Source organism: Delphinus delphis, chromosome 16, assembly GCF_949987515.2.
Source record: "Delphinus delphis chromosome 16, mDelDel1.2, whole genome shotgun sequence".
Lineage (NCBI taxonomy): Eukaryota > Metazoa > Chordata > Mammalia > Artiodactyla > Delphinidae > Delphinus > Delphinus delphis.
In genome coordinates, this window is record NC_082698.1 from 2,598,650 (window position 1) to 2,618,893 (window position 20,244).

Below are 20,244 nucleotides of genomic sequence, written 5' to 3' on the forward strand. Positions count from 1 at the left end.
TGATTTCAAGCAACAGCAATGATGAAATATACATGAACGTTATCGTGCACGGCTTTTTAGCTAGAAAAATTTCCTCGTAGTTAGAATAACTGCTTCAAAGGGTTGTAGAGCTGGGAGCCATTTGATTAGGTTATAACACAAGAGAAACAACATTTGCAGAAAGCACAAATCTGATCACCACGTCTGGACCAGGAAAAGCATTGTATTAATCAACAAAGAAATGAGACATCTGGGCCCCGGACACCTACCTGAAGCCACAGAAGTGTCCACACAATGAAGAGGCAGCGTCCCTGCACGAAAGTCCCTGCCAGAACGAGGCCCTGAGCCCCAAGCATGTCTGAACCCAGTTGCCCTGCCCAGGGGTACAGAGGTCCCCTGCCTCCCGGGGGACGATTCTGAGAGCCATCAGGCTCCAGAGCTCCCTGTGGGCTTGCCTGTGGCCTCAGTGCATCAGTGCCCAACTCCTCCCTCTGCCCCGTCTTCCCTCGCGCCCTTACAGGCATCGCTCTGAGAGCCCCCGAGATAAACGTCCTACACAAAAGTCTTCATCTCAGGGTCTGATTCCCGGGAACTGGACCAGACCTGGCTCAACACCCTCCTGTTCCCATTTTAAGGACTGTGTTCCCTCCTCAGTCTCCCCGAGAATTCCGAACCTTCCCACCTTAAAGTTCTTCTCAGACGGTTATTATTTCTATTTCCCGGGTGTGCGTTCCCCCATGTGTTAGCTCCTGATTGTTCCTTGAGTCTCTTCCTGTGACTCATCATTCTGTTTGCAACTTGTGCCGTGGATATTCTCCCTCTTACCTGATTTTGCAGTTGCCTCAGCCTGGCCTGCAGTTGTGTGGTTAAGAGCAGATCTTACAATAAGCCTTCGGGGCCTGAAAAGCCTTGGGCCCACTGCTCCATCTGGTCCCCACCTCCCCTGAACGTGCTGCTCCAGCCTCTGCTCACCCTGGGCCTTCTCTCCACTCCTGGGCCTGGGTGCTTTCCTCTTCCTTTGGAACATGTCTTCTTTTGTTTATTTTTCTTACCAGTTTACTTATCAAGCACTTGAGTCAGGAACAGAGAAGAGGGGATTATGCCTGGATCCACCTGCCCCACCTGGGCTTGGCAGTCCAGCCCAGGTCTTCTGCAGACAAATCTGCACGTTCAAAGGTCCTTCTGCATTTTGAGTCTAAACCAGCCTCCTATAAGTTGTTAGTTAGTCTTATCTCCACCCTCTGGAGCCACTTAGAAAAGGTTCATTCTTCTTCTGTGTGATGTGCTTCCAATAGGTGGTCCCTGACAATGGTCCCTGATGGTCCCTGATGATGGTCCCTGAAGGTGGCCCCTGATGGTTCCAGATGGTGGCCCCTGATGTGGTCCCTGATGGTCCCTGATGATGGTCTCTGATGGTGGCCCCCTGACAATGGTCCCTGATGGTCCCTGATGATGGTCTCTGATGGTGGCCCCTGACAGCGGTCCCTGCTGATGGTCCCTGAAGGTGGCCCCTGACGGTTCCTGAAGGTGGCCCCTGACAATGGAGCCTGATGGTCCCTGATGATGGTCTCTGATGGTGGCCCCTGATGGTTCCAGATGGTGGCCCCTGATATGGTCTCTGATGGTCTCTGATGGTGGTCCAGATGGTGGTCCCTGATGGTGGTCCCCATGCTTTTCAGGCTGAAAATTCCTGCTGCCTAAAACACAGTTTTAAAATCCTTTGCCAGCCTGGAAACCTTTCCCTGGATGCACTCCCATTGGTCAATTAATATTTAGTTCTCAATATAATTTTCTTAATATAATTCCCACCATTTCGTTTTGCCATTAACAAGTCTACTTAGACTTCTAATTTCACTGCCAAAATTCTTCCAAGAGCAAAGAGGTATGCACCCACAGCCCAGCAATCCCCTCTAGGACGTCACTAACAGATGGCCAGCCTGCCCCATTGGAATATCTCAGAGATAGAGCACCAAATCACCAGGGCAGACTCATGGACCACTGAGCAGACACTGAATGTGCTGGTGTTTCTTTCACTGAATCCAAATCTTCCTCCAAATGAAAGATGAATGTACAGGGACATCTGATGCAACATTCTTCCTAAATGAAATATATGGGGGTGGGGAGGACGCAGGCCAGACACCTAATGTCCATCAAGTAAGGGAAAGATTTAAAAATGGAGGTAGTTTATGCCATGGAAAAGACAAAATTTGTAAATGTTGACATCGTATGTCAAATGATGCAAGGATGTCCAGGATATGCTGCTATATATGCAGTGTAATGAATGTTGAGGGATTTCAATGATATAAATGCATATGATGGATCCATACTTGTAAACACCTAGAAAAAAGGTCTAGGAAGCTACCTGCCAACGGCTGACAGTGGTTCCCCTCCAGAAGGTGCAGACAGAGCATGAAGCAGATTTGCACTTTGCGTTATAACTAATCACTTCTACATTGTTGGAACTTCTAAGTGAGTATGTATTACTTTTGTAATTTATAAAGGAAAAGAAAAACACATTCTCCAAAAGCACGTGCAGGTGAATAAGGGTTCTAGCAGCCCAAATGACTGTTTGATGCCTGCTAAGAGGCCGTGAGCCCGTACTAACTGAGCCTCAAAGCAGCCACTGTCACCACCTCCTGTAACAGATGGGAAGGCAGAAGCACAGAGAGGTCAAGTAATTTGTGCAGGCCACACAGCAAGAACAGTGCTGGGCCCAAATGCCCATCCAGGCCCAGCCCAGAGCCTGCTCACCAAGCCCTGCCCTGCCGAGGGCTTCTGCAGCCTGGACTTGTGCTGACGACTTTTGGGTACAAGGGGCCGTCAAGTGTCCAGAGCAGCTACCCTCCCTCATGGGCCGTCCCCAATGCCCCAGCTGGCACACGTCTACCCTGGTCCTACAGGGGCCTGAGGGCCAGGATGACCGGGCCTCATTCACCTTTGCCCCTGAAACCACCACGGTGCCTAACAGTAGAAAACATTCAACAAACTCACATTCTAGAATGTTCTAAAATGCATTCCATGTATTCACTGGTATGCATTATATGTTAAGCCCAGGATTTAGAATTTCTGTGGTTCCCGAATTTTCGGTTTATTAGGTATATGGCTTGGATCAAGATTCTAAATTCTTCAAGCGTCAGTTTTCTCATCTTTCGAATAAAACAATACCTCACAGGGCTGTTCTGAGGATTAAATGAGAATTAAATGTACGAGAAGACTGAGCACAGTGCTGGCCGCACAGAAGCATCTGAATATTCAGCCTAAGTATTTATGTATTTACTATAGTTACACATCTGTTGCCTGGATTGGGGTGGGAGGTGTCGGTACCTCAGGAGAATCACTGCCATTTAGTGACATATCAGAACCTGAAGCTCCTCCCCCCCAAGCAGCCCCGGCCGCACAAGGGCAGGGCCGATCACATCGCCCATCTGTGCTGATTCACCAGAACTTCTCAGGCCCAGTGATGTTCCCTCTAGAAGCTTCCTCTTGCTGGCAAACATCTATCACATCTGCGCTGCCCACCCTGATGCAAGATGAGGGGGACCCTGCCTGGAAACCCTGGCTTCCACCCACCGGGCTCAGAACCCCTGCCAGGTGGGGGCAAGTGTGTGGGACCTTCATAAAAACGTCTCCATGAAAATTCGACATTCCCACTCATAGCAAAGCACCTTCTCAGGTGAACGTGGCTTCTGCACAGAATATTCCAGATGCCTTTTATAAATGTTGCATCTGGCTGGCTGAGTTAATTAACAGAATGAAAATAATGGGAAAGACAAAATGAGCTGAGCCGCTCACCATGGCAGTGGCAGGAGGAAAATAAAACCCCTCAAAATTCTGAGTCAGATAAATCACAGCAAGATCCTTTTTGACGCACCTCCTAGAGAAATGGAAATTAAAAATAAACAAATGGGACCTAATGAAACTTAAAAGCTTTTGCACAGCAAAGGAAACCATAAACAAGACGAAAAGACAACCCTCAGAATGGGAGAAAATATTTGCAAACGAAGCAACTGACAAAGGATTAATCTCCAAAATATATAAGCAGCTCATGCAGGTCAGTATCAAAAAAACAAACAACCCAATCCAAAAATGGGCAGAAGACCTAAACAGACATTTCTCCAAAGAAGATATACAGACTGCCAACAAACACATGAAAAGATACTCAACATCACTAATCATTAAAGAAATGCAAGTCAAAACTACAGTGAGGTATCACCTCACGCCGGTCAGAATGGCCATCATCAAAAAATCTACAAATAAATGCTGAAGGGGGTGTGGAGAAAAGGGAACCCTCTTGCACTCTTGGTGGGAATGTAAATTGATACAGCCACTATGGAGAACAGTATGGAGGTTCCTAAAAAAACTAAAAATAGGGCTTCCCTGGTGGCACAGTGGTTGAGAGTCCGCCTGCCAATGCAGGGGACACAGGTTCGTGCCCTGGTCAGGGAAGATCCCACATGTCATGGAGCGGCTAGGCCCATGAGCCATGGCCATTGAGCCTGCGCGTCCGGAGCCTGTGCTCCGCAATGGGAGAGGCCACAACAGTGAGAGGCCCACTTACCGCAAAAAAAAAAAAAAAAAAAAAACTATAAATAGAACTACCATATGACCCAGCAATCCCACTACTGGGCATATACCCTGAGAAAACCATAATTCAAAAAGAGTCACGTACCACAATGTTCATTGCAGCTCTGTTTACAATAGCCAGGACACGGAAGCAACCTAAGTGTCCATCAACAGATGAATGGATAAAGAAGATGTGGTACATATATACAATGGAATATTACTCAGCCATAAAAGAAACGAAATTGAGTTATTTGTAGTGAGGTGGATGGACCTAGAGTCTGTCATACAGAGTGAAGTAAGTCAGAAAGAGGAAAACAAATACCGTATGCTAACACATATATATGGATTTTTTTAAAAAATGGTTCCGAAGAACCTAGGGGCAGGACAGGAATAAAGACACAGACATAGAGAATGAACTTGAGGACACGGGGATGGGGAAGGGTAAGCTGGGACAAAGTGAGAGAGTAACGTTGACATATATACACTACCAAATGTAAAACCGATAGCTAGTGGGAAGCAGCTGCATAGCACAGGGAGATCAGCTCAGTGCTTTGTGACCACCTGGAGGGGTGGGATAGGGAGGGTGGGAGGGAGATCCAAGAGGGAGGGGATATGGGGATGTATGTACACGTATAGCTGATTCACTTTGTCATGCAGCAGAAACTAACACACCATTGTAAAGCAATTATACTCCAATAAAGATGTTTAAAAAAAAGAAAAAATTCTGAGTCAGACTTGAGAGGGCCTGTTTATCAGCATCTGATTAAATACCCAGCTCCTTGGGAAAATAAATTCCCATCATTCTTTCCTCAACTAGACCAATAAAGTGTTACTTAAGTATTTTCCCCTTAAAAGTTCTCCTAATTCCTCACGCTCAGCTCTTGAAACCAAATGTCTACCTTTAGCAGCTTGACTAGACAGAGACACAGAGGTTTTAAATTCTCTGTCCTTCTCCTTTTCTACTCCTGCTCCATGGGCTCCACCCTCCAACCCTCCCTCCTCTGTCCGTGGTGCTGGAGGGGAACTGACAGGAGAGTGTCTGGTGTGCAGCCAAGCTGCTCCCCTGACCGGCTGGGGGACCACAGGCAGCCCTGGACTGTGAGACCCAAACGGGGAAAGTAGACAAACAAACTCAAGACCCCTCGTCTCCTGATTGTTCCTGGGGATCACGTGCCCCTCGGGCTCAGGGAGGCCTGTGGCCGAAGGGAAAGAGTTGGGGTTTGGGCTCAGATCCCCGCCCTCTGCCCTGTGCCTCTCCTTACCTCTCTGAACCTGTTCCCTGTCTGCAGAAGAGAGTCATGGTTAGCACTCAGTTTTGCTGGGAGAAGAAGTGCATGGAAAATGCCTGGCTCCGAGCCCCTCCTGAAACCAAGCAGGACCCAGTGGGGCTCCTGGGCACAAAAGCCTTCCTGTGTCCCCTCCCCTAGTTCCAAAGGGCAGGTTCCAACAGTTGCTGATCAGGGAAGGGAGGGGATGTGGAGACCAGGTAGGAGCAGTCAAGAAGCAACAGTGCAGCCGTGGGGCGGGGTCCTGGCTCCCCCTCAAGGGATGCACAGAACAGTATCTTTGAGCTCTTTTGCAGAACTGAAACGTCTACCAAATGCAAGACGTTAACTACTTGATGAAGCACTCTTCATTCCAGAAAAGGTCACAATTCGCCCATCACCACATGAAGCCAGAAGATCTCTGCATTGAAGGAACGGGGGCCCTGCAGGTACCCTGATTCTTATCAGCAACCCCACCCCTCGACTATGACTCTTCACACACGGCTCCCGGGATGGGACACAACAGTTTTGAGGGCATTAGCCCACCATGGTCCCCTCTGCCTGGCAAAGCAATAAAGTTATTCTTTTCTATTCCACCCAAAACTGTCTCTGAGATTCAATTTGGTGCTGGGATACAGAGGCCAGATTCGGCATCACCATCAAGTCTGTGCACCCCGAGAAGCGGACACTCATCTCAGCCCAGAGTGTGGAAGAGGCCACATCCCACATGCAGAGTTGAGCCATGTCCCAGATGCAGCCCTAACCCTCGGCTGTTGACAGAGAAAATGTATTAACCCACGATTGATACGGACGCTTCCTTAATCGCGAACTTTGATGCATCTTTCCAATATACTAAAACCCCTAATGAAGACGTGTACGAGATTAACAGACGCAATTAGAAATAGAGTCTTTGTTTCATTCGATACAGAATCAGCTTTTTATTGCACAATTTATAACACCTTCACATTTTCAAAGTCAAGGAACACAGAAAGGGGAACTCAGCACGCCACAGTGTATCACACATAATTATCTTTGGAGGAAAATAAGAACAAAAGTATGAGATAAATCTCACTGCCTGTTGAATAGTGAAAACCCACAAGAAACAGAAAAATGTCCACAAGTTTGTGTTCATCACAAGCGACTTTCCAAATTGGCTTCTTAAACCTTTGTGACCTTCAAGACTGGTTAAATCTCCTAGCCAGCATTTTCGACATGAAAAAACAGTATTTAAGGAACCGGTACTATTAGAGTCTCAGTGGGTTTTTGTAGCGTTGGCCGCCAAGGTCAGAAAGACAGGCAGCCAGGAGCCCCGCAGGCAAGCACCTTCATCTGAGGGCAGGCTGGGGCAGGACCCCGTGCACGCCCAGCTAGGGGTCTGCAGGCACACAGAGCGTGGCCGGGCGCCCAGGGCTGTCAACAGGCTGTGCCCATAACAGTGAGGACACCTCCTGCCCTGGCCATCACCCACTGTGTCCAGAGGCATGGAGGACCCTGCTTCCATGAATGAGGCAATGGTCCAGAAAACCACCTGAACCCAGGGCCGGACCTAGGACGCTGAGGCTGGACAGACACCCTTTACCAGACGCCAACTCTGATATCACCTGGCAGGTCCAAACCAGTCACAGCAGCTGAGAGCTGCACTCAAACACGGGTTTGCCCCTGGGCCTCGTGGTGGGCACCCACCAACCAATGCTCAGACCACAGCGGGCACTGAATGACCTCTGCTGTTCAGAGCACCAGGCAGGAGACACAGGGAGGCACGTGAAGAGCCATGTGTATTAGGCTGACATCTGCAAGCCCCCTGAGCCACCAGACAGGGAAGAGCGGGGGCGGGGGGGGGGGGGAAGAAGGGGAGGAGAAGGGGAGGGAGTGGTGGGCGGGCAGGGCTCTCCAGGCTAACACAACCTCAGAGCTTAAAGGAGGAAAAACTACGTCCAACTGCTGACTGTCCCTTGTGCGATTCCTATAACGAGCATTAAAAACAATCAGTGGGAATTACTTTGACTTTCAGGAAACCCTCTAAAAAGCTGAGGACTTCCTCAGGGGAGGGTCACAGTAAGATTCTTTCATGCATTAAAATCCGAATAAGACCTAGGAACAATGGTCATTCTCAGTCTCAGTTGCAAAGAGGTTAATCGTGGAGACTTGGAGAAACCGGAAGGAGGCTAGGCGCTTTCTCTGCAACCATCAGGGACGGGCCTCAGCCACCAGCAAAGTGGAACAATTAGTCATGAAAAATGAGGCTTCGGGGCTCTTGAAGAACCTCAGGAACTTGAAGATTTGGGGGCACAGGGTGCACAACAATATTAACATACTTAACACTACTGAACTATACACTTAAAATGGTTCAAGAAGATAAAATTTATGCTGTGTGCATGTTACCATGATTTAAATGATAAATCAATTTTTTCCAAAGATTTGGGGCAGGCAGAGGTCAAGCTGACCCTTGTCACTGCCTCACTGTCCCCCTCACCTCCTGAGGTCTGCCGTCTCCCTCACTGGCAGGTGGTAATTCACCCTAGCTGACACAGTACTTTCCTGGGCCACTGCCTGCAGGGCTAATGTCCAAGCGCCCGGGTGGGACGCTGGTGCCTCGATCATCTTCTGCCCCACCCTGGAATGGGTGTCTCCAGCTAAGAGAGGACAAACTTGGTCCCCAGCCATGGGGCCTGCCTGCTCCCTGGGACTCCAAGTGCCCTTCAGCTGGACAGAGCCAGCTCGCCAGTGGCTATTAGGTCTCCGCCAACATCCAAGAGGTGGTTTTGTAAACTCTCCAGCTCATCTAGGAGGGTCTCGAGGTCACATGGGGCGAGCAGCCCTTTGTGAGGGAGACCTGGGTCCCTCTTGCCATGACCTTGGGCTGGCAGAGGGCAGCTCCCAGAGAGGGCTGACCCGACCCCAGCCTCCCAGCAGCCAGGGGCATAAACCTTCGCACCCCAAGAGGAGCTGGGGCACATCCCTGCATCTTCTGTTAGGATGGCCCTATAACGTCACCGACACAAGGAGAGGCTTTGGAGGGTGGCCAGAGGGCCCCACCAATCATTCTGCAGGCGTGAACTGGGCCAGCCAAGCTGGGACATGCGGTCCCTAGTTACAGTCCCACCCTGGTATCTGGGGACCTAGAACAAACGCTCATCTGATGCAAACACACTCACTACTCAGGCCTTTCCCTAGCACCCGTCCTCACCCTCGGCTTCTCCCCACCACAGAGGAGATCAGAGGCTAAGGGCAGAGTGACATGCCCCAGCTCACGGCGCACCAGCGGACCCAGACGCTGGTGGTAGAAGCCCTCCATGCCCACACACTGCAGCTTGACCTGAGATCTAATGCTGGTTTATCACGTATGCTGATGTGTTTCCAGGTGGACTGGGATCTCAAGGGTCAATGCTAAAGAGAATTTATTATTTCCTATTTTTTTAATTGTGGTAAAATCCACAGAACATAAAATTTACCATTTTTAAGTGCACAGTTCAGTAGGAAGTACAGTTAACGGTGCTGTGTAACCACCACTGTAATAGGGAAAGACCTTTGTATCCTATTACAAGTTCATCACTAAAGGGATATTGCCTATAAGCTTAAATTATACATAATGGCCCGTCTCTGGGGATCCTGCCTCCCAGGTCATCATCATGAAGCTAAAATACCTTTAACTCACAGGAAACATCCTGACTAGGCCCACCTGTGAAGCCTGCAGGAAGGAAGGAGTGAACCCATCCCCTCCACAGTCTGACCAGAACCAGGCCTCCTCTCCCCCTCTTTAGCATAAAAGAAGCCTGAATTCTAACTTGGGGAAGATGGTTTTTGGGACAAGAGTCCACCATCTTCTTGGTCTTCTGGTTCCCGAATAAAGTCACTACCCCTTGCACCAACCCTCATCCCTCGATTCACTGGCCTGTCGTGCGGCAAGCAGTACAAGCTTGGACTCAGTAACGTCACTACCATCCGGCTCCAGAACTTCCCCATCCTGCAAACCTGAAACTCTGCCCCCGTTAAACGCTAACTCCCCACTCTCCTCCCCCAGGCCCCGGCACCCACCATCTACTTCCCGCCTCTATGCATTTGACTATTCTAGACACTTCACAGAAGCAGAATCATCTCGTACTTATCCTTTCGTGACTGGCTCACTTCACTCAGCATAATGTCCTCAAGGCTCATCCACGTGGTAGCAGTGTCAGAACTTCCTTCCTTTTAATACTAAATAATATTCCATCGCATTTACGCATGTAGACTTTAAAACAACCAGAAAGCTGTCCTCAGCCCCCAAGGCTGCCTCGAGGCCAGAAGCGCCTGGTGGGAGAGGCCGCTCTGCGGGCCAGGCCGCAGGTCATGGCGGCTGCGACCTTCAGATGGACTCTCCTCTTCCTGGGTTGTGAGCTGCTCTGTCTTCTGGGGCCACTCCACACGTGGCCCTGAGAGCAGTGTTCAAACTAATAAAAGCAAATGGAGTTTCTGATTGCTCCTAACGAAGTTATGGGACTTCTGATGCTCACTGGACGAGAGGTTAATGCTGAAAGACGGTGGGCATCTCCCGTTATCCTTTCAAGGGGAATGGAGCAGCTCTGGGGCCCCGGCCGGCACTGCTGATGGGTGGGGGGTTGCGGGCGCTTGGCTCTCACTGGCTGGCCCCTCTGACCACTGCCAGGGCCCGGGACCTCCTCCGGGGGTGAGCTGCCCAGATGCAGAAGGCTGCAAGACACCCACTCAAACAGAAGGCAGGCAGGCACGCGAGGGGCAACGAGGGAGGCAGCCTAAAGGCAGCCTGGGGGATGCGGGGAGGACTGTCCATTCCTGGGGTTTTTCACATTTCAAAAAGCCCCATAAACCAGGACCCCGTGACCCCTGTGGCACACTGAGTGTGAAACCCTTGAGTGGAACTCTCCATACACAGACACTGACCCTGAAGTGCACAGGTAACTCAGAATCCCAACCCCACACAGGTGCTGCCACGATCCTACGCACATCGTTAGTGAAAGGGGCTGAGGGTTCAGGATGGGGTGTGGACGACTCCCCTGCATCAAACCCCTGATGTTCAAGCTAGCTGCCCTTCCGGCTCTTCGTGTGTGTAGACAAGGCTCTCGGCTTCAAGGAGACGGAGCGTTCCGAGGGCAGGCCTGCTCACCCCGTCCTCACTCCACCAATCCGCGTGGACATGCTGGAACCAATAATCCCCATCCCCCAACCTCCATGCCATCCTGCAGCACAGGGCAGGGTGTCCACTTCCTGCCCAGCTCTGCCACCAGCTCCCCAGAAGGCCCTGGACCAGCCGCTCTCCTCCCCTGGGCTCAGTTTCCCCCTACGGACCCTGTCACATCCAAGACCCTCTCCTCTGAGCAGCCCCCTGCACAGACGCTCCCCTTCTCTCAGGCCAGCTCAGGCCACTGGGCGGTGAGTCAGACCAGGAAGGTGGCCCCCCTCCAGGGCTGAGTCAGGACGGGCCACCACCTTCGCTGGACCCCTTCCCCTCGGCCAGAGGTGGACTCTGGGGCCAGGGCGCCAGTCTGGCCAATGTACAGGGAGGCCGCTGTGCACAGGAGAGAGGTTTCCCCTAATGAAAGGACACGGGGGCTTCTCCACCCCCTCTTCCTGCCCAGGGGAGGATGATGACAGCGGCTCCGGGAAGGGTCCCCAGAGATGCAGCGAGCCCCTCAGAGGCAGGAGCATGGCCACCCCCACATCCCAGGCTGAGAATCATCCCCCCAGGGACACCGTCCTCTGCGGCCGAGAGCGTCCTACCCCACGCACCACCTGCTCGGAAGCCCTGTGCTTTCGGCTCAACCCCCGAGCAATCTGGAGGGGCCCCTCCACCCGGGCTGCCCAAGTCTCCCTGCAGAGCTGGCCCCCCGAGGCTCGGCACACACGGCAGCCGCAGGGAGCGAGCGGCCTGTGCTCTGCCCGGCCGGCACCAGCCCGCCCAGTGACTCTCGGACACCTCACTCGCGTGATGGCACCTGCTCCTCCAGGTGGGACCCCTGCAGGCTGCCCTCTCGGCGAACAGCAGCTCTTACCCCACCCGACAAAACCCTGTGGCAGCTGCTCCCGGGGACCTGGGTCCCTCTACCCTCAACCCCAGAGCCCCCACTATGGCTTCGCTGCTGTTTGCTCTCCCCGGGAGGCCCCCGCCTGCCCCAAGCGCCCCCATGGGACCCTCCTCCCTTCCAGCCTACACCTCTCCGCCCACATTCCTCGCTCGGTGCCCAGCATGCTGCCACCCTGCACGTGACACCGGGGGACTGGATCCTAAGAGGCCCATCTCAACACCCCAAGCCCTCGCGTGGGGCCTCCACCACACCCCTTCCAGCCAGCCCCATTTACAGATGAGCAAACCGAGGCAGAAGGCCATCAGGGATAACCAGAGTGGCACAGGTATGGACTCACCTGTGCAGAGGGTAGCTGGAGATGGTGGGTGGCATGGGGCTGCCATAGACGGAGGGAATGGGGGGCAAGTCTCCCAGATTCTAGAAACAGCACTGCTTGTCTTTGCTTTGAATCGTAGGAACGTTGGTTCAGAGGCAGGACAGCTCCTCTGTCACTCCTGGGACCTCCCTGTGGCATGAAGCCCAGACGTTGGGGAAGGAGCCCCCAAGGTCACAGCCCCACTGGGGGCCTCCCGCCCGCCCCACCCCAGGAGAGCCTCATGTCCAGGGCCCAGCTGCTCCCACCTCCCTCCATCCCCTCCTTGGGGTCCCACCACCGTCCCAGGAGACGTCCCAGGTTCTCTCAGCTCCCCCAGCCAGGGAGGATCCCGTTTAGGGGGAGTCTCCTCCTCTCCCCTTCCCTGTCCTCCTTCTCATCCACGCACCCCGGACTCCCCGACCCCATCCTTAAAGGAGGGCGAGAGCCCAAGAAGCACAGACATTCCCGGAGGCCACTAAAGACAGACACCTGCTGGACGGCGCCGGGAGACACTGAGAACATAAACACCGGAATCAGCAGCTCAGAACAGCCACAGCCACAGCGACATGCAACTCAGAACAGCCACACCGACTCGCAAATACCTCAAAACCTGACATCCCTCTGGGCACAGCGCAACTAAAGCGCGATTAGCGCCAAGTGTCACTGATTTCCACCTTCCAGGGACTGGTAAACTCCTGAGGGCACGTGTGACTGTTAAAAGACCTCTGAAGTCTCACTTCTAAGTGACATCCAAGCCGCAGAGCAGAGCGTTTACAAAGCAAGCAGCAACAACGAGGCCACCAGAGCTCTGGAAGCAGCCGTCAGGAGGAGGGGGGGCCTTCGGGGCCACAGTCCAGCGGTCAGAGATGGGAGCGGGGGGCCAGGGTCACCCAGACCACACGACCCAGGGCCCACCTGGAAGCCGGTCCTGGGGCAGTGTCGCCTCATGTGCAAGTGCAAGTTAAAGGGTGTTTTAGGAGGAATTAGGCTTTTCTTTTTATTTATTTTTTTAACCGGCTTCACTTACTTTGTTTTTCTCATGTAAAACAACATGGTGGCTGCAGCTGTAGCCTGGGTCCGCTTCACGGAGACTCTGGTTCCCATGGGCCTTTACAAGATGGCCAGTGAATTCCTGATACGGAGACTTGATGAGTACCGACTCTTTCCAGAGATCAGGGCTGAGACACCTGTAGGTCTTGGAAACGGCATCACAGGTGGCCTTGGCAACGTCACCCAGGCTGGTGGTGCAGCCCCTGGCGGGATGTGGCAGGCGTCAATTCCAGACATCAGCAGTAGCTTCCTGGGCACAGGGGCTGAGATGACGCCAGTGCCCCGGGGGCAGAGACGAGGCGCACAAGCACAGAGCCACAGTGGCCAGTCACCTGGGAAGGGACGGTATGGGGCCTGCCGATCTCATTCCCCCCAGGAGCCTCGCCACACAGGCACGATGGGGAGGTTGGCCAGAATTATGGCCCCATGGAGGGCAGTGGCTACCTCCTTAGAGCACTTGACACCCAAACCGACATGTCCCTTGTAATCCCCGATGGAAGCGAATGCCTTGAACCCGATCCACTGGCCAGCACGGGTCTGCTTTTGACCAGGAATAATCTTCAAAACCTCGTCCTTGAGAGATGCCCCCAGGAAAAAGTCAACGATCTCAGATTCCTTGATGGGCAGCAGGAAGAGACAGATCTCCTCCAGGGACCTGATCTTCACGTCCTTGACCAGGCGGCCCAGCTTGGTGACAGGGAGCCACTCCTTAAGCTCCGGGGCCTCAGCCCCGGCCCTGAGCCCGGCCCCAGGTGCCGCTGCCAAAGCCCCCGAAGAAGCCACCGCAGCCTCTCACCCCAGGGGCCCCTGGGGCGCTGGGCTCTCCCACAGCACCGGTGTCATCCGCCCTTCGGCGTTTTGACGGAGAAGCAGCGGAATTAGGCTTTTATGTCGATGTTCATGAAAAGAGCGTGCAGAACATGTCCCTAACTGGGAGAAAGCACACACACAGGGTACCTTGTTTCTACCTAAATCTGTGATGCGTCGTCTACGTCAACGTGGTGACACCGAAATGCCTTCACAATGTTCTGCAACTCGGACCTCAGTGGGAACCGTGAGGTGTTTATAGGAACTTGACCTTGGCAGGCATCTCTGTGGGAGAGATTCGTCACAGTGCACCCAGGTGTGCCCTGCAACCCCAGATGCAATTTCCTTCCCCACCTCCAGATGGAGGATAAGAGAGAACACCGTTCTCAGAGAACCCTAAGGGCTGCTTCTAGCAAGAAAAGAACAAACTTCTATTAGCCAAAATTTTATTACATTTTCTGTTTGGAGCTATATTTGAAATCAATTATTCACATTCCTGCACAGGCAGCCAAACGTGTCCCCAGCAACTTGTCAACAGCCGTTTGCCTTGGTCACTGTGTTGACTTTGGTGCTGAGGGACAAGGATGCCTGCCACGCGGGGCTTAAAAGAGGGAGCGAGCACCTGGTACCTTCGCAGGTGATGCTCCCCCAGCTTCCACTCAGCTCAGTAACACACAACACTCAGAAGGTCTCTCCCCGTTGCTGGGGTTTGTGGAGAAGCTGGTAGCATCGTTATCCCTTTCCCTGTTTTATGTCGAGGGTCTCAGCCGTAAGCACTAAAACGAATCAGTTCCCAGTTCTTATTTCCTAATAAAAGAAAGATTCTCCCTGCTCACACTACTTCTCTGTGCCGGGAGACGGAAGCTCCGTCAAACCCGACTGATTCCAGCAGACACAGAGGATTCGGGGCGGACGGGGTTGTAGGGGCCAGGGGGCCTCCCCCGACGTCAGGGCCCATGGGCCCCTCCACTTGGGAAGGGGCGGCCTGGTCAGCGTTGGCTGGTGCCCAGCCCACACCAGGCCACCACTGTCGGGAAGGCAGAGCCCAGACGCCCTGAGCCTCCAGTGGGATGGACGAGCCAGCGAATGCTGCCCTGGCCCAAGTCAGACAAGTTGGCGCTTGGTGTCCCCTTGTAGCCTGCTGTGTCCACGGGGCCTCATAGGGTCCTGTCATGGAGAACGTGCTCCCAGCGACACTCTGCAGCTGAGGGGGTGTGCGAGCATCCTCGGGGCTCCCGTGGGCAGCAGAGAGGGACCACGCGCTGTCCGGGGCTGCGGACCCCAGGCTGGAGCTCCCACCCGGGCATCTGGACACAGACGCTGGCTCCACAAGACACGCCCCAGGGTTGCAGGCGGGAATGCTAAAGAGACGTGTCGAGAATGGGATGAATCTTCCCACACACGTGCGCTTGCACGTGCACGGCATGTGGACATGCACATGTGCACAGCGCACACCCACACACGCCTGCACACACGCACACACACACACACAGACCTCTCTCCCCAGGCTCTGCCTGGGACACCAGGCCAGTCGTCGCCTGCAGCTCAGCTGCCCCGGGTCTGGGCTGGACCCCCGCTCTGCTCCGCCCCTGCAGCCTGGCCCCTCTCAACGCACCTCTGCAGCCCCCACTAAGAGGCAGAGTTTCCCCCTGCCCCTGGGACCCGGGCTGGCTTTGCAGCTGCAGAGGAAAGGACAGGGCACCAGCGCCAGCCTGAGCTCTGCACGTGTCCGCCCACTGTCTTGGACCCTGTGACCGCTGTGAGGACAGGCCCAGGCCGGCCGGGGGGCGGGGAGATGAGGGGGCCCCCTGGGGGTCAGCTAAGCCGTGAAGGCGCACCAGCCAGCCCCGGCTGACCCCGCGCACCCCACCTGTGGGAGAGCCCCCGCCCCCCGCCCCCACAGAGGCACCCAAGGGCCCAGAGGCACTGAGCGCGGGGGCGAGGAGGGGCGGGTTGCAGCTACGGTGCGGGAGGTGACAGCAGCACTGTCCCATCTGCAGGATCGACACCGGGCGCTCCCAGCAAGGAGGAGTCTCATCAGATGGCCAGGCCGCCCAGAGTGGTGTCGCCCAGCTCCCCCGCTCTGCAAACCAGAGTACCGCTGTGATGGTCAGGTCAGGGCCGCCCGTCCAGGTGCAGCTTTGCAACAAGAGGGCAGAGGAGACCACACACGGGCCTGCTGAGAATCACATGGGTAAGGAGACCCTGCAACACTCCTCCCCCTCCGACCCCCGCCACTTCCGACAGGGAGGTGGCTGGCAGGGGTCCTGACACTGATGCGCGCGACACGCCCTTGGCCCTGCGTGGCTGTGAGGACTGCCGCCTGGGGCCTCCCCGGTGACCTGGGCTCACACCTAAACATGGCCTTTACCTCTTCCGTCGCCCGTCCACAGCCGCATCCAGCCCGCCTGCACCTGGACTCCCACCACAGCCTCCTCGAGGCCAGCCTCCCCAGCACAGTTCCCCCTGCCTCCCCTCCCAGGCCAGGCTTTGTCAAGCAGAGTGTTTGTTCCCATCACCACCATCCGGGGGCCTGCTGGGGCTCCCCGTCCCCCTGTGGGCCAAGGTCCAGCCCCACACTTATGACAGGGGGGCCTTCAGCCACTGCGCTGACTCCCCGAGTGGCCGAGGGACCCACCTGGATGCCAGATGCCGACAGGCAGGACGAGCCTTGTGCCTCCGTGAAGGAAGGGAGGCCCGGGGAGAGAAGGGGAGGACGCTGGCGGGGGCAGTGGGCACCACTCCAGCAAAGGCACAGGGGCAGGGGGCCAACTCCAGGACTCCCATCTCCTCCCTGTCCCATCCTGTGGGCAAGTGCAGGGGCAAAGGAGGGCCAGAGAGACCCGCCGGGCAGCCTGGAGCCAGGAGCCGCATCCGGCACCATCACCAAGAGCCCACTGGCTGAGCCATGGAGGTTGAGGGTCAGGAGACAAGGGGAGAACCGGGGAGTGGCAGGGATCTGGTTAGAAAAGGTCTCACTGGCGAGGTGGGGGGACGGAGGCAGCTGAGGCCACAGAAGAGCAGCAGGGGGGAGGCTTGTGGTGGATGGGCTGTTCTGTGTCCAGACAGTGGAGCTGGGTATGTGAGTTTATACATGTGGTAAAGCTGCAGAGAACTAGACATACACGCTCCCACACGCACACACATGCACGCACACGGGGCATGCACATGCGCGAGAACGCACACGAGGGCACACAGACTGGTGGGATTTGATGGAGGTCGGGGACAGTGTCGCTGCTGTCAATACCCTGCACGACGCTCCCTGGGGGAAACCGGGTGAGGGTGGCCAGGACTCCTCTGTTATTTCTTACAACTGCATGTGAGCCTACAATTATCTCAAGTTTTGTCAAAGTCCCGCTGGCTGGCGCTTGGAGAAGAGGCTAGAAGGAGGTGGAACCCCATGAGGGATGACCTGCTGGGGGTCGGGGGCCGCAGGAGGGGCTGACCCGGAGAAGCGAGGGTGGGGTGGCTGCTGGGGCTTCAAAGGGAGGAGAGGGACCAGTTCCCCCAGGTGCCCCCCAAACAGACAGCAGAGGCTCAGATGGAAAGGAACCAAACTTATAACTTTGACAGGTCACTTGAGTTTGGGAACGAGGCTAGTTTGCCAGAATGATTCTTCCCTCTTTAATTAAAATCCTTTATTAACTGCCAAACTAATACCTTCCCCCAAGACAGACAAGATAATGAGCCCACATCCTTCAGCCCAGGCGGGCAGCCGTCCAAGCAGGCGGGGTGGACTCAGGAGAGAGGCCAGGCCACCACAGACTCGCCTCACTGGGCTGTAGGCATGGCCCAAACCCAGGGTAGGGGTCCCATCTGGGGCAGAAATCACATCTGACCAGACCCTGAGTACGACAGGTTCTGGACGCCAAGGGATGTCTGGCCTGTGCCCCAGGAGCCCTGGCTGTGACCACAGACAGGGAGAAGGGGCAGGTACGGCCACCCTGCCATGGGGGCACCACGGGGGCAGTGACTGTCCACCAGCCTGGCTCAGGGCCTGGATATCGGCCCTAAATTCATATTCTTTTCATTTCATTTGAAACATTCCAAACAGACAAGAATAGGGACCCATATAACAAAAGCCATGTACAGACCACCAGCCTTACCCAATGTGAAACCATACTCCCTCCTACCCTTTAAGTATAAAATAAATACCAGTGTCATGACTCCACGCTGATGCAAATGTTATTGCAAAAAATAAATACATGGGAAAAAGAGACAAATCTCCCAAAACTTCCGTGTAGAAGAACCCCAAGTAGTTAGTTAGATACTCTCCCTAACGATGTCCCTTAAGTATGGGCCGTGCACAGTGACTTCCTCCCAGAGGACACTATGAACAGGGGGAAAACAATGACCTGACAGGGGAGGCACCTGACAGACCCCAGGCAGGTGATCAAGGTCACCATCAGCAGCCAGAAGTCATGTGGCAAGTACGGCCCACACCCTGGGTAGGACGTGATGAGAAGGGCACTTTCCTCTGCGGTTTCTTTTCCGAAAACCACTGTGCCCTTGTCTAATCACGACAAAAACCTCAGCTGAATCCCAACAGACACACGTCTTACAAAACGCCTGACCGGTACTCCTCAAACTGCCAAGTGGATGGAAAACAAGGAGAGTCTGAGAAACTGCCCCAGCCAGGAGGAGCCTCAGGAGACACTACCCGTAAGTGTCATGTGGCGTCCTGGGTAGGACCCTGGGACAGAAAAAGGACATTAGGCAAAAACTACGGAAATCTCAATGAAGTATGGACTTTGGCTCATGACAATGTATCGACATTGGTTCACTAATTATGGCAAATCAGCCGTACTGGCGTAAGCGGTTAATAATACTGGAAACAGGGCGTTGAGGGGGATACGGAACCCTCTGGACTTTGTACCCCATTTTTCTGTAAATCTAAAACTAGTCTAAAAACTCAAGTCTATTAGTTTTTTAAAAAAAACTAACCCCTGATTGTCCCCAGTGTCCCCCAAGGTCCCTCAGCTCCTTCTTTGGAGGACACTGAAGGTTTATTGGGGCTAAAAAACAAGACTCAGGAGGGGAAGCTGGCCCCAAAGAGGCCAGAGGCCTGTGTGTGCTGAGGCCCGGGCGGACCTGTCTTTGCGTCCTTAGCACCAGGTACGGTCCCCTCTGCGCACGGGGAGGGGCGCGCGGGGACACCCGCTCGGGAAGAGCGGGGCTCGACCCTCACCCCCGGGAGTCGTCAGCATCACCCGGGTGGGCTGCGAGATGCACGCAAGCGCGATGGGGGTGCCGGCTGCTGCTCCTCGCTGGTAGCGAGGCCAGGAGGGGTCGCAGGCGTCCCCCCTCGCAGAACCGCAGACACCGGGGCGCGGGCTCCGCACCACATCCGGGCCCCCCGAGGACCGGGCAGGGCGAAGGTCTCGGGATGTCCGCCCTGCTGGGGTCCCCTGCTCCCCAGACACTGCCGCCCGGACCACAGCGGCCTTCGAGGGCCCAGATCCCCGAAGGGCCGCCTTGCCACGGGGGCCGCGGGGGTGGGGAGCGCCCCGAGCCAGGCTCTGGGTCTCAATCCCGACTCCCTCGGCACCGGGGCCTCCGTGTCCCGGGCGGGAAAATGAGGCCCACGGTCGGGCCCAGGGCGGAACCTGAACGCGGGTAACGCGGCCAAGCGGCACCTGCACAGGTGCGCCGGGCACCCTCTGGGGAAGTTTCCGGCTTCTGGTTCCTCCCCCCGCGCGCGCACACGGCAGGACGCGCGCTCCGGGACCCGCAGGCCGGCTCCCGCGCGCTCCTCGGTCCTCGCGCGCCCCCTGGCGCCCGGCGGCCGCCCCTGCAGGCGGTACGGGCCGGCCGCCAGCGCGGTGAGCAGCGCCCTCGCGTGGACACGCGCCGTCTCCGCCCGCCCAGAGGTCCGCGGCCCGCGTGGAGGCCACTCCGGGGCTGGCCGCGCGCCAAGTCCGAGCGGACCTCTACAATCCAGCATGGGCCGGAAAACGAGCGCACAGGCCTGGGCCGTTCTACATTCGACAGAACTGACGCTTGAGAACCCCTGGGGGACCTCTTTCCGTTTATGACAGCCGTGGGGGGTGGAAAGCTCAGCGTCACGCGGGGCCCTGGGCGTCGCCTGCCGTCACCCGGCCCTGTGGCTGGGGGGAGAGGGGCGCCCCTGTAGATCCCACGACCGCGGCACACGGTGTAACCCAGCCAGTCAGAGCTGGCCACCGGC

The 20,244-nt window shown here is 55.3% G+C and overlaps 1 protein-coding gene and 1 long non-coding RNA gene across 2 annotated transcripts in view; both read right to left on the minus strand.

Annotated features, from left to right (window-relative positions):
• The window catches only part of LOC132439246 (uncharacterized), a 422,400-nt gene that overhangs the window by 401,978 nt on the left and 178 nt on the right, over positions 1 to 20,244 (minus strand). The window lies entirely within an intron of this gene.
• Positions 13,224 to 20,001, minus strand: LOC132439616 (uncharacterized). The gene is given in 9 exon segments (XM_060034106.1): positions 13,224 to 13,298; positions 13,300 to 13,463; positions 13,466 to 13,543; positions 13,546 to 13,621; positions 13,623 to 13,962; positions 13,964 to 14,098; positions 16,696 to 16,861; positions 19,246 to 19,663; positions 19,762 to 20,001. Coding segments are annotated over 9 exon segments (1,692 nt in total).